The following is a 14,971-nucleotide window of genomic DNA, read 5'->3' on the forward strand; positions in this document are numbered from 1 at the left end:
GTTTCCCATCTCTGTTCTTACCCAGGAAGTCCTGGTCATGTCATGGCCACATAGGTGTAGCAGAAAAAAACCCCACTGATACAACTGTCATTGTGAAAGTATGGAGGTCTGGAGCCTCTCATAAGCCTGGGGTTTTGGGTCATCAGGGCCTATGGCCACCTTACCTGGGCTGAGCTTTTGGACAAGTTGCTGTGCCAGTCTACACCCCTCAGCCAGCTGTTCTTGGAGGTCCTGCCCCTGGGACTTGTCCGGCTCATCCGGAGTGAGGAGGGCCTGGAGATGCTCATTCAATGAGCGGGCGGCATCTCTCCCTTCCCGTAACTTCTCCTTTAACTGGGTCAGCTCTCGTTCCTGAGAGTGAACCAGGACTTTATATTGCCTAAGGCGAGACGGTAGAGAAAATTTAAGAGTAGAAAGGGTTGAGTGATCCGTTCAAATATTGCAACAGAGACTTCTGAGACAATGTCCTCAAGGAGACCTTCAAGCAGAAGGTCAGCACATGTTGAAAGGAATGTCTGTGGCCAAGAGAAAGAATAGAAAATGGTTTACAGGCTTCCTCTGTATCAGAGAGGGCTCCTGCAAGATCCTCGATGATGTTCCATTCATCTTTCCCTTCTGTAAACAAAAGTAGGTGTCTTCCTAATTCCGTTTCAAAAAGACATCCTTTCAGTTCCTCACTCTGGCCATGGACATTTCCATGTGAAAATACACATAGTGCATCTGGCGGCCACTAGATACAAAGCCATGTACAGAAATGAGGCCAGATGCAGATGGGGCGAATTGAAAAGACGAAAGAAGAAAAGAATGACAGGGTCGAGAAGGCAACATTGATTGAGTGAAAGAATGAGAAGCCGCAGTCAGTCAGGAGGTGATTCTCACTAAGGGTAAGTGGGGTGGTGACGGCACACCATTTTGAGTATACTGAATGCTGCTGTGTGGTTCACACTCCTCTGGTTAATTTTGTGTTATGTAAATTTCACATCAACAATTACTTGTTTGAAAAAGAGAAAACAAGGCTCTGAGAAACAACTGCAACCCATACATTTTTATTATACTTCTTCTCTGCTTGATAAATACTTGTGTGTTGCGAGCCTGCCATGGCAATTCCTGCCCTTCCCCTGGCCCAGCTTCGTTCTTACTTCTCCCCACCGAGCTGTTGTACTTCAGAGATTTACACACCTGCCCGCCTGCCTGCCCCCATGGGGTCCCCTCACCTGAGCTCCTCAGCTTGCTTGAGCTGCTCCGCAAGCTTCTCCTCCTTGAACTGTCGTCGCTCATTCCTCAGCATAGATTTTATGAGGTCTTCGCACTCTTCATATTCTGAGAAAAGACAGACACGCCTGCCTCAGTGGAAGGCTGGACATGCTGCTGTGGTCATTGCCTACAGGGCAGGAGCCAGGTCCATCCCAAGGACAAAACTCTCCCCAGTACCAGGGTCTAGACAGGGATTTCCACATCTTTACTCTTCAGTCTCCTGACTTTCTGGTATCTGATCCTCCAAAATTTAGAGATGAAGAAAGAGAACCTCAAGGGCACATCAAGGAAGCTGACAAGATGATTCAACCACAACGAAGTGGAGTCAGAATTCACAGTCCCTGAGGTCTGACTCTGAATGCGGGGCCACTTTCCCAAGCCTTGCAGCCTCTCCTCTAAAACACTGCACTGGGGCATGAGTAGTGATTTCTTGTACAGTCGGGAAGGCCCCTAGGACTATGGGACTGATGGTTTCCCTTTCACTGGAAATTTCAAGGACAAGTATGCGAAAGATTTTTAAAATCTTTGATTTTTAAATCATATCTTCAGTTATGATTTTAAGAATCATATCTGAAGCATAAAGAGTGACACATAACACCATAAGGCCATGAAGGAAATATGCCCAAATGCTAATAAAATTTGTGTTAACTTAGAAACAGCAGAATGAAGAACTAATAGATAGTGTTTACTCTGTGCCAATAAATGTTCTAGGAGATTGACAAGAAATAGCTCATGTAATTCACTGCAGCGATTTACAGAGGTAGGTATTATTGTAGTACCCTCTGAACAGGTGAGGTAACTGAGGGACAGACAAGACAAGCAACTTGGATGGAGCCCAGGAGACAGGCCCACGGTCCCTGCTCTGTACACTGCACTGCTATCTCCACGCATCCTCGGGTGCGATCTTTCTTCCTCTTTAGCAACAAGACTCTGTGCCCCAGGAAGCAGGACTTCACTCTCACCAAGCTACTCTCTGCTTTTTATTCTTATTTTTATTTATCATTATTATTATTATTTTTTGAACAGTCTTGCCCTGTCGCCCAGGCTGGAGTGCAATGGCAAAATCTTGGCTCACTGCAACCTCAGCCTCCTGGGTTCAAAGGATTCTCCTGCCTCAGCCTCCTGAGCAGGGGTGATTACAGTCACCTGCCACCACGCCCATCTACTTTTTGTATTTTTAGTGGAGATGGGGTTTCTCCATGTTGCCCAGGCTGGTCTCAAACTCCTGACCTCATGATCTGCCCGCCTCAGCCTCCCAAAGTGCTGGGATTACAGGAGTGAGCCACCATGCACGGCCCCTACTCCCTGCTCTTGATGCTGTCACTTATAGACAGCACAGGTTCTGTTAGTAGTAGACTCCTCTTGTAGCCCCTCAGAGCAGGTACTGGCTACTATCACCAAGTTTCCCTCAGAGTCACTAGAACAGAGCTTTGCCTGTTGGGCCTCAACAGAAACTTGAACTGAATAAAAGTTCACTAGTCTCAGACATTTAGAACAACAGACTAGATGTTATTTGTCTGCAGGATCTTATATGGTACAGAGAGGATTCTTGAAAACACGATTGAGCCTCCTGGAGAAAACAGGTCATTCTGTGCCTGTGTCAGAAATCAATAAATGGCAGTTTAACTCTAGTCCCACCCCTACCTGATTGCAAACATGGAAAGTTGCTAAATACTTTGGTACCTCTGTCTTCCAACTTTAACAAAATGTTAAAATACCCATTTCTGTTTTCCTAGAAGTACAGGAAGGATGAAATTATTTTTGATGGAGAGAGCATTTAGTGTCTCAGAGAGAAGACAGGACATCGTTCATCACTTTCGTGATGCTGAGCCTATAGATCTTACTGTATTTCTTCTGTCCGTTGGCCAGGAAGCCGGCCAGTTGAGTTACAAAACATTTCTCTTGGAGGCTTCTGAACTGCTGTTTCTTCTCTGCCAGCTGGGCGCGCAATTTCTCGTTGATTTCTAGAATGTTCATCTCTGCCTACTCGCTGGACAAAGGGCCGGCTGATACCACCATGCTGACGTTTGTGGCAGAAGAGGTGGGGCCAGGGACTGGGGAGAAGAAAGGCAAACACATGATGGGTTAAAAACTGGTGAAATCAAATAGGTTTAATCAGGACTGAGGGATGTCAGTAACTGAAATTCTTAACTTACTGTTGTGAAAAATGTGATCACTCCCCACAGCACTTTAGGATCCTTCACCGCAAAAACAAGGTTCGAGGTGCCTGAACACAGAGCTGAAAGCACTGCCAGTACCTCAGACTCTGATAAGAGTGAGGTAGAATGTGGCCAGCGTGCCAGGTAACCGTCTGCAGTTGCCATAACAGAATTAGAAGGTGGGGGTGTCACGGAATCTTAGGAGCCCTGCATTCGAATTGCCCAGGCTTTGCTGAAACACAGGCACCCTAATCTCACCTGAGGGTCACCACCAATGGGGATCATTCCTTCAGCATTCACTCTCAGTATTCGTGTACCCTTGTGACAATGCCACAGACCCGTGTCTTTCCCAGTACATCTAAGCATATTCCTCACTGTTTATCTCTTGTCTGTACAACATCATCAAGGCAGAAACAGTTTCCCAACAGGTTATATTTTCTTAATGGTAGTCATGAAGTCACCCCACCTGCTCTCAGTTAAAACAGAGCTTAAGGCTTTTCCACAGGTGTAAGATATCAAACTTTTAGCCTGCCCTGATATCCTCCGGGTCTTCTGCAGTTTTTTCTGTATCCACTAGAAAGTGAATGAATAATTCATTTTTTAAAAATGTTTTCTTTCGTGTCTCAGTATTCTTGCTGCTGCATCCCATTGTTAGACTGATTTCTTCTTTCTTACTGGGGCACCTTCTTGGGTTTTCATTATATTCTAGACCAGTTTGACATCCCTACATCCAAAGCTCTTCCTCTATGTGGGTTGATTTGTTTTTTAATGTCACTGAGCACTACATTTTATACTTGTCACTTATAGATGTCATTCTAGTGCCACAAGACCTCTTTTCAAGGTATCAAGTGATCAAAGTCATTTATATAGAGGTCTCCTGAAAACATGTGTGACCATCTATCTTGGGAAGTTTTGTAAACCTCATGCTATTTTGTTGTTTCCATTTTGTTTTCCCATATACTGAAAAGAACAGGGCCACGAGCAGTTCTTATGGAATATGGTTTGATATATATTTTGTTGAGATGACCTAACACCATTGATTTTGGGTTGCATTCCACTAACAGAACATGGCAAGATCAAGGTTATGGTCAGGGTTGGTTGGCGATCCTCAGTGTTGCTGTGCAGTAGAAGGTGAGTTTGAGGTGAGAGGAACAAGTAGGAAAGAGTGATCCCCTGTACCACCTCTTCGCTTTCTCAGCTTTCATCCCCACCTAGGTTTTGTGAGCCTGGAACTTGAGAGACTGTTCTGTAGCCCAGGTCTCCTAAGATTGGCTGCTGGACTTGCCTGAGTTGAGGGTGCAGTGGGTTGACCCTGGGCTGCCCAGCATTCATGTGGAAGTGAAGGAAGGAGGACTGGTTAATCCCATTTGAAAGCATCCCTCTCTGCAGCCCGCACCATCTTCCAGTGACACTGTAAGGATACTGCTTTGAGATGTATCAAAGCCTTTAAGTCAATGTATTTTCTAGGGTCTGGGAGACCTGACATTCTGTGTCAGAATGAAAATCTGTCAAGTTTCTAAATGAAAAAACTGCAGGTTCACAAAGTGTCATGGGTTACTTGAGGTCACAAAGGGATGAGTTTTCAGCACTGCCAATAAAAGCAATCACAATAATTATTCAGTAATTATTCATAGGATCCATACAATCCAGTAAATATTCACATATTTAGTAATTATTCATTGACCAATTCGTACAAGGCATTTTGCTCAAAACTGTGTTTATATTTGGACATTGTATCTTCATCATAATCCTTAAGGTAATGCTATTATCTATAAGTAACAGATAAGAAACCTGAAGATGAGGGACAGCTAATCACGTATTTGGCCATATTTCCAGTTTTTAGTTTTTGTGATGCTGGAAGAATGACCAGAATGGGTCACGGGAAGAGTATTCATTCCTGTATTATTTTCCAGGACAGAGGTGTGCCCTTCTAGAGTACTGGGACCAAAATTCAGAAGTGTCGGAATCCTTGCTTTAACAGTATGGGAAATAACCTCTATCACCTGGAATTTCCCTGGAACTTTGGAATATACAAGAGAAGTATGAGACGTGGGTCTTCCCTTGGCTGTGTTTAATTCACTCTTCTATGGAATACCAATGATTCTCACTAAGACTTTTGCCTTTTTATAACCACAATGTATGTCTTATGGAGAAGATTTTACACTTTGCTCTATTTAGAAACAATAAATATGAGCAATAGTTTTAGGTTTTATGCCCTGGACTTCATATTTTTCTGATTTCTGTTTTGAGATTAAATTCTCATGTAAATAGAAAAATACTTATTATTTCTCATCAGGCCAAGTTTGTTATCAGCTTGAGTTTTTGAAGATGAAGCACAAACTTTTGATTTTATCTTTGTCCTCATCAGCGCCACTCATTGACTCTCAGTATGACCTGGACTTGCCCCTGCATTTACCCTCGTCCTGCTGAGCCATCTCCATGCACTGCCCAATTCCATCAGTGATTTGGGGTCCTCCCAAGGCTCCCTGAAATGTGCACAGGGATCAGGACGTCAGACACATTCCAGACACAAAGGCAACCCACACTGTAGAGTGAGCAGCTATGTTCCCACTTCCCTAATGTTCCAGTGATGTCCTCAAACTGAAGGGAACACTTTCCCTTTTTAAGGGTCTGTTCTTCATGTCTCAATGCCTCTGATCTAGTGAACACAACTGTCCTGAAACTGAAAGAACCTGCTAAATTTCGAGTTTCTGGTTAGGTGGCTAAAATAGGTTTATAAGACTTCCTTACTTACCTATGACTGCTGAAGTTTGAATTCTTAGCAGTATGATTCCTTTTCTTGTAAGCTGAGCAGCTTAGGAAAGATTGGCCATGTTGCTGTGCAAAAAGAGGTAAACTTAATTTCTACTCAAATCATGCTTGAATTTGAAACTAGGGCTTCCACTCTTCCAAAGTTGGACTGTCACTACCTCAGGCATGTGTCCCAAAGGGCTCATGTCTCTGTTGTACTCAAAGTTCAAATGGAGCCCAGCAAGCCAGATCTCCTTTACTTCTAGGTTCCCTCAACAGTTTCTCCTCTGCTTTAGAGACTGCCTTGAAAATATTCTTGTCCTGCTGTTGTGTTTTGGCTTTGGAATGATGTGATGCAGCTCAATGGCTCCTATCCCCAAGTTGATCAGAGTAAGAAACAGCTGGGAAAGTCAGTGCAAATTCAAGTTCATCGTCCTCCTTACAGGGATTCTGATTCAGAGGGCTCAGGTGGGGCCTGGAATGTGTTTGTTAACATGACTCAGATGTGCAGTCAGTTTGGGGACCCGCTGATACCATCGACCTTATAGTTTATGGGATGATTCTGTTTCGCTGATAAAGAAACTGAGGCATAGAGAGTCTGCAACTTGCCCAAGTTCCCCTTGTTGTAAGTCCTGGAGCCAGATCTCAGGTGGAGCAGCCTCTTCCCCATCCCCTTCCCACATTTTCCAACTCAGCTGGGTCAATTCTTTCCAAGTATGTGTTTCTCTCCCCTATACCTCATTTCTGAAAAAAGGAGAATTGGAATTTAACTTCTTTCATCTAATACATTTCCTCACAACATGCTGCCAGCATCATATTCTGGCCTCTTACTATTAAAGTGAGATGCCTTTTTCTTTTTTTTTTTTTTGACAGGGTCTTCTTCTGTCACCCAGGCTGGAGTGCAGTGGTGATTATAGATCACTGCAACCTTGAACTCCTAGGCTCAAGCGATCCTCCTGCCTCAGCTTTCCAAGTAGTTGGAACTCTAGGCACACATCACCATTTCTGGCTAATTTTTTATTTTTCATGGAGACAAGGTCTTGCTATGTTGCTCAGGCTGGTTTTGAACTTCTGGCCTCAAGCGATCCTCCCACCTAGGCCTCCAAAAGTGCTGGGATTACAGGAGTAAACCACTGAGCCTGGCCCTGAAATTCTTTCTTTTTTTTTTTTTTAATGAAAATACAAGGCATGGAGATGTGGAAAGACACCTTGCTTTATTACTGTTATTATTATTTCTATAGTATAATTCATATGTCACAAAAATCACCATTTTTAAGCATATATTTCAGTGTCTTTTACCATATTCCAAAAGTTCTGCAACCATCACCACTACCTAATTCCAGAATATTTTCATAATGCCAAAAAGCATGCCTGTACCTATGGGCAGTCACTCTCCAATTCCCCACTTCTTGCAGTCTCTGACAACCACTAATCTACTTTCTCTATATATAGATGTACTTGTTCTGGGCACTTAATTCAACAAATGGTCCTGGGACAACTAAATATCCACATGTAAAAGAATCAAGTTAGACTCCCTCCTCGCACATAAAAATTAACTCAAAATGGATCAGAGACCTAAAGGTAGGTGGTAAAATTATAAATCACTTAGAAATAGTAAATCTTTGTAATGTGGGATAAGCAAAGTTTTCACAAATATGACTGAAAGCACAAGCAACAAAAGAAAAAATAAATTGTATTCCATCAAGTTAAAAACATTTGGGCTGAAAAGTATATCATCAAGAATGTGAAAAGACAGTACATAGAATGACAGAAAATATCTACAAATCATATTATCTGATAAGAGACTTGTATTTAGGATATATTTTTTAAAAACTATTACAGTTTAATATTAAAAAGATAAACCAATTATAAAGTAGGTAAAGGATCTGAACAGACATTCTCCAAAGAAGATACATAATGACTAATAAGTATATGAAAAGACGTTGAAAATCATCAACCATCAGGGAAATGTAAATCAAAACCACAATGAGATAAACACTTCACATTACAGATGAATATAATAAAAAAGACAGACAATAACAACTGTTGATGAGGATGTGGAGAAACTGGAATTCTCATACACTGCTGGTTGGAATGTAAAATAATGTACCCACTTCAGAACAGTCTGACAGTTCCTGAAAAGGTTAAACAGCATTACCATCTGACGCAGCAATTCTGCTCCTAGGTATATATCCAAGAAATATGAAGATAAATGTCTACCAAAAAATTATACAAGAATGTTCATAACAGAATTATTGATAATACTCAAAAAGTAGAAGCAACTCAAATGTCAATCAACTGATGATGGATAAATAAAATGATAAAATGTGGTAAATCCATATGATAAAATATTATTCAGCCATAAAAAGGCACAGAGTACTGATAAATGCTACCACATAAATGAACTTTGAAAACCTCATGCTAAGTGAAAGAAGCTGTCATAATTTACTGCATGCTGCATGTTTCCATTTGTATGAAATGTCCAGAAGAGGCAAATAAAGACAGAAAGTAGACTAGTAGTTGCCTAGGGCTGGGAGGGAGTTAGGAGGAATGGAGAGTAATTGATAATGGGTAAAAGGTTTCTTGTGATGTATAAAAATATTCTAGAATTGACTGTGGTGATGGTTACTCCTATCTACTAAAATTACTGAATTGTGTACTTTTTTAAGAAGTAAATTGTATGGTATATAAATTATATCTCAAAGCTATTGTATTAAGGGAAAAAGCACTAAACACAGTGCCTTACACATATTAGCTAATATTATTATTTGTCAGTGGTATTATAGCATTTGTTAGAGATTGTCTACTCTAATCCTTTTATGTTACAGATGAGGAAGTTGAGAGCCACATGGCTGACTTGACCAAGATTAAATGGCTAGTAAGTAGGAATAAGTACTGAAACAGAAACTTTACCCAATTGCAGTCCGTATGTTTTCTGGGATCCCGGAGTTCCCTTTCAACAATGTAAAATACAAACTTAGGTCAAAAGTTCCCATGTCTGAGAAAACTCAAGCCAAATCACTTCTCCTCCAAAGTTGACAGGATTTATGCTTTAAAAATAGAGATACAGAATGCTCTTTGGAAAGATCTACCAAATTCCTGTAAGAAACAGTCTACCCAAAGTAGGGGAAAGGCTATATGAAAAGTTACAAGGCACTTCTTAAAAATATATCTTAGGTTTTTAGGGAAAGGTAAACAGACAAGTTTCCAGACCCGTGGGTGGAATGGATGTAGCAGATTCACTGAGAGGCTCACAGTGCCGTACTAAAGGGAGTCTACTGCTTAAAGCCAATTCACATCCTTAAAAGGTCAAATGGAGAGAAATTAAACTTGGGAGAAGCATTTTAAGACTGTGCTGTTACAAAACCTCGGGCCACTTAACTGATTAATCATGGCAATGAGGGCAGGGACCAGAAAAGAGTCTTTAGAACCTGTCATCCCCACACAGAAGAGCAACTTTCAGGGAAACACCCTTATCTTTCCATTTTCAGACCCCGGGAGGTGTGAGGGTGGAAAGGCTAGGTAGAGAAGAGAGCAGAAAGGAGATGAGATGACACAACCAGGATTCTCCGAAGCTGGGCTTGAAGTCCTCAAGAAAAACTCCCATGAACAAGGAAGGAAGAGTGAAGAAAAAAACAGGGATACCTGGAACTGGACAAAAGTAAAAAGATAGAAGGATACTTTTCCCCCAGAAGAAGTCTGTCACAAAAGCAAACCTGCAAATATACGATCAGTATAACACCCAAGAAAATGACACATGTGGCCAGGCATGGTGGCTCATGCCTGGAATCCCAGCACTTTGAGAAGCCGAGGCAGGTGGATCACCTGAGATCAGGAGTTCGAGGCCAACCTGACCAACATGGTGAAACCCCATCTCTACTAAAAATACAAAAATTAGCTGAGCATGGTGGCAGGCACCTGTAGTCCCAGCTACTTGGAAGGCTGAGACATGAGAATAGCTTGAACCTGGGAGGTGGAGGTTGCAGTGAGCCGAGATAGCGCCATTGCACTCCAGCCTGGGAGAAAGAGCGATGCTCTGTCTCAAAAAAAAAAAAAAGAAAAGAAAATGACACATGCCCCCAAGTGTGAGAATGCAAGAAGGAATCCCTGATCTATCCCTATCCAACCAGTTTTCTTGGCACACACCTTCCATTCTCTGAATGAGCCCAGATTAACTCACTGACCCCTGTGCCACGTATCTCCCACTCCATCACCCGCCCAGGCTCACTGCTTCCATCGGCGTCCCTTCATATCTCCCTACTGACCTCCACTTTTTTCTAACTTTGTCACCAAAGAAGTCACAGAAATAAATAGGAGGATTCAAAAAGAATAATTTCAGTACATTTAAAAAATTGTAGAATATAGGATTCTCATCTATGTTTATCACGTTCAATTCATTCATTTTTCAAATTTTCATTGTGGCACCATTTTATGACAGGCACTATGCTGGGGATGCTGGCGACTAGGGTAGGGAGTTAAAATGAGAGTGTCTACTTGGAAAGATGAACAGATAAATAATCACCGTGGTAAGTGCTGTGCTAGAGATATGCAGATGTCAAAAGACCTTAGAAGGTCTACAATCCACTTGGAGGGTAGGGAATATAGAAGGCATTTCAGTGAAATAGGGTGCCTTTGACAAATCATTAAGAATGAGTTCTACATTAAAAAGGGGAAGAGAGGGTGATAGCTGAGGAGGCAGCATAGGCAAGAGCATCCAGCATGAAAGAACAGTGAGGGACATCAGGAACATCTTTCAGGAACATCAGGTAAAACAGACTTAGGGCCCAAGTCAAAGGAGCTAAAATAATACACCCTGGAAAGTGGTATGATCATTTCTGCATCTGCTCCAGAGAAACCTGCCAAAATATGATTAGCATAATACCCAAGAGAACATCACATTCCCCATGTGTGAAAATGCAAGAGGGAATTATTTCTAATAGTTCATAAGCTCAGCAACAACAGAGCAGACACAAAAGCCACAGAATGTGCTTAGGATTTACTTTAATGATATAGGGATATCACATATCATCAGCCTGTGGAGTACAGAGGTAGTTTACAAAGGATAAACCTTCATTGTTTGGAAAGGAAACATCAGAGAGCTCTTTATGAAGTTTAAACAAAATCAGAGAAATAAAGATATGTGGGAAAGAAAGAAAAAAAAAAGAAAGTACATTGAGGACAGTCCAATCTAACTGTGAACTCATAAGGGACAGCCAGTAAATTCAAAACAGCCTACTGTTTTTTGATTACTTGTGCTACTCTATTAAAATAGCCACAAACACAAAACTAGTCTACCTCTTTCTCTCCCCATTATTGGCCCTAACCCAAAAATAGTGGGAGTAAATGATTTAATAATTTATTTTCATGCTCCATTTTGTTCTTAAATTAAAATTACTGTGGTTGGTGTCCCTCCTTTAGCTTCTGCTAAAGACTTTACATAATGAAAGCTCATGAAGTGTCTGGATTACTAACAGTTACTTATCCAAAAAGATGAGACATGGTTCATTGATTTGATTCTATTAGTTCTCTCTTGAAGATATTTTCCTCCTCCCTCTGTGAAGAAACATTTCTTTCTGTGTCATACAAGATGAGTCATTTTTGTAGTTTTAATTCCCTCTTGAGTCCTACAATAATACTAAAATACTCACAGTGACTACAGTATCCTTTGCAGGGAAAGAATTGTAAATTAACCATTTAAATATAGTCACTAAGTTATGTGGCATTCACTGACTCAGAGTTGAAAAAGACTCCAAAATTCTTATCCAGTATTAAGAGTATACAAGGACAAAAGGAGAGGCCAAACTAAGTCTAGGACGCACAATACAAAGAAGAAAATGAGAAGACCAAAGTTACAGTCTCAATACTATGACATGATACTAAACCATACAGTCAGTCAGCCAATATATATTTGCGGGCCTAGTATATACTGGGCACTGTTTGTAGGTGTTTGGGTTACATCAGTAAACAAAAACAAAGATACTAGTTTTCATTCTGGAGAGGGTAAGAGGCAGTAGAATTTGGAAAAGACAGACAATAAACAATAGACATAATGAAGTAAATTATATAGTATAAATTATATAGTAAGAAGATAAGAGTTACAGAAAAAGAAAACAAAAAGTAGACCAGGGTTAGTAATTAAGGGGGTGGGGGACAGTTACAATTTTAAATAGGGTGGTTAGAGTAACCCTCAATTAGAAGTGCCAAGACGTGAAATGCAGTGGAAGCAACCATTTGAAAGTTGCACAATACTTTAACAAGCTACTTTGCCTCCTGCTGACTTTGTTTCCCCATTTTTAGAACTGAAATAATAATTCTCATCAAATAAGGGTGCTATTTACATTGAGATAGTGACTATTACTATAAGTAACATTTTAGTCTCTTGACAAGCATGGGAAGCAATGGAATGAAGGGCAATGGAAGGAAGGGCACTGCATTATGAAAAGGACTTTTTAAAAGAAAACCATCTCTAGGCACTATTTCCCTTTGTGGAAATGAAGTGAATATTTTCTGAACTCCACCTGGGACATACGAACAATGAGCATGAAATCTTACAAACTGTATAAATAACATTTATTCACAGTGTCACTGCATCATCTATTATTTTGAATTCTCTTTAAATTTCCTTCTATATATTTATCCAAAGCTGAAGGCATCTGGTTTAGATTACGGGACCCTGAAAAGCAAGAACTAGTCAATGTAACTACTTTTAAACATCTGCACAACGCCATATATATATATATATATATATATATATATATATATATATATACATATATATATATACACATATATACACACACACACACATATTGATATGTAACAAGTACTATTTGATTATAATTAGGAGTGTCTTGGTTTTCTTATAACATGAACATATATTTTTAACCCAAACAGCTTAAAGCATTTAACGAAAAGTTTTACACACCTACAAAGTGCTTTCAGGAAGCAGATGTGCAGTGCAATGTGGCGCAGTAAGATGCACAAAGCAAAGGCTTTGAAAATAAACTGCCTCGGTTTCAGGACCCAGCCTAACCACATATTAGCTGTACAACTTTGGGTGAATCACTTAACATCTCCAAACTTCAGTTACTTCATGTGGGAAGACTTGAAAAATAATACCTGGTCCCAAGATTTTTGTGGAATTGAGTTAATAAGCATGGAAGTACCTGGCACAGTTCCTGAGTCACCAAAATAATGTTAGTTTTCTCTTCATCAAATCTCCCCATTCCCACCCCTCATGCTAATCTCCCCTCCCACACACACACACACCATCAGTGAGTAAATAAGTGTCTTGTGTTAAACTACAACCAGAGAATAAGAGACAGTCAAGATTTCGTTACTCTATTTCACTAGCCCTGGCAGCCTCTCAGCTGCGGAATCCTTGGTTATTTCCTTTCTCAAGGAGGAGATACGATTCTAGTTTGACAGATCCTTTCCTGGACACACTCTCAGAATTCCCTAAGGTTCTTATCGTGGCTAATGGATAACAATGCAGAGGCTATGGGAGTGAATAATCACTCTCTCTCAGCTAAAAACTTCCTTTATTGACTTCTCTAACTTCCCGTCAATATCTTGCTGCCAAATCAACCTCTTGTTCTAGGCAATTATTAAAAGCAATTTTCTTGAAACTGAAAAACACATTTAGCCTTCAACAATAAATCACACTAACATCAATTACTAGCCAATTACATTACTAGAATATCAGACCCAGAGATATTTGCAATGTTGAAATATTTTCAAAATAAAGTTGTTTACATTTCTATTTCTGTCTTTAACCCTTAAAATGCAAACAAATACAGGAGTGAAGACAGATGTATTTTAGTTATTTCTTCTACAAGATAAAGTGGATAGTAATATTATGTTAAGAAAACACTTATTTAGTATCTAGAATGATAGCATTATCTATTCTTCATTAAAAGAGAAACTAAAAGTAATATAATTAAATAGCTTGTTCTTGTGACTTAAATAATACGAAGTTTTCATTTCAATTATGTGACAATGCTTTGTATAGCTGTATTCCAAATACATAGCATGGTGCCTAGAACATAGCAGGCAGTCAATACATTTTTACCAAATGAAATGAATAAATTACCAGTTGATTTTATACTGAGGACCAACCTATGACCTTTAATCCCTCCAAAATAAAACACACAATCCCATTATATGTGAACCATATCCACAATACCAGAATCTAAGATTCCCACTCTGAAAGAGTAACTAGAACAACTTCTTTTTGAGGCAATTCTGCTTACTTAGCACATTACTCCCCCCTACAGTTTTCCTTCTTTTGTTTTTGTACTAAGGATATTTGTATAAAAACAGGATCTTTGTTGCTTAGTAATTCATCTGCTCCAGCTGCTTGTATTCTGTTCCCAATCAAAATTCTTGGTTTTCAGCCTCCTCATCATTTTTATAAGGAGTTGAATGAATTGGCCAGGCTTGTTCCTTTCTCCCTCTCCATGGAACACCAGGCCCCAAGCTCCCCGACACTGCTCCTCTTTTTGTTTCTATCTTTGGGTTGTGTGTGCACTCTAGAACACTTGTATCAGTGAAGAGTGTAACAAAGTATTGTGCCACGCACAGTCTCTCATATATCATCTATCAGCTCATCAAAAAGTGTTCACTGATTAACAGAGGATCCCCTCCTCAGTTTCAGAATTCTCTAGCTTTAAGTTAGGGGAGGGTTACCCCAAAGTCAGAGAGGGTACATGGGAGAGGGTTGTGAAGGCCAGTAGCCCAGAGAAAATCAAGGGCAGCTGGGTGCATTTAGGTGGATAAGAAAACAATGAATTACTCCATCAAAAGCA

At 40.3% G+C, this 14,971-nt stretch overlaps 2 protein-coding genes across 4 annotated transcripts in view; one reads left to right on the forward strand and one right to left on the reverse strand.

Annotated features, from left to right (window-relative positions):
- LOC134810593 (uncharacterized) overlaps window positions 1-14,971 on the forward strand; it is a 277,013-nt gene that overhangs the window by 115,204 nt on the left and 146,838 nt on the right. The window lies entirely within an intron of this gene.
- Window positions 1-14,971, reverse strand: part of NBPF7P (NBPF member 7) — a 548,664-nt gene that overhangs the window by 62,525 nt on the left and 471,168 nt on the right. Inside the window, 3 exon segments of the mRNA XM_063815759.1 lie at window positions 165-379; window positions 1,215-1,320; window positions 3,099-3,308. Coding sequence (XP_063671829.1) covers window positions 165-379; window positions 1,215-1,320; window positions 3,099-3,308 — 531 coding nt within the window.

Source organism: Pan troglodytes, chromosome 1 (assembly GCF_028858775.2).
Source record: "Pan troglodytes isolate AG18354 chromosome 1, NHGRI_mPanTro3-v2.0_pri, whole genome shotgun sequence".
Lineage (NCBI taxonomy): Eukaryota > Metazoa > Chordata > Mammalia > Primates > Hominidae > Pan > Pan troglodytes.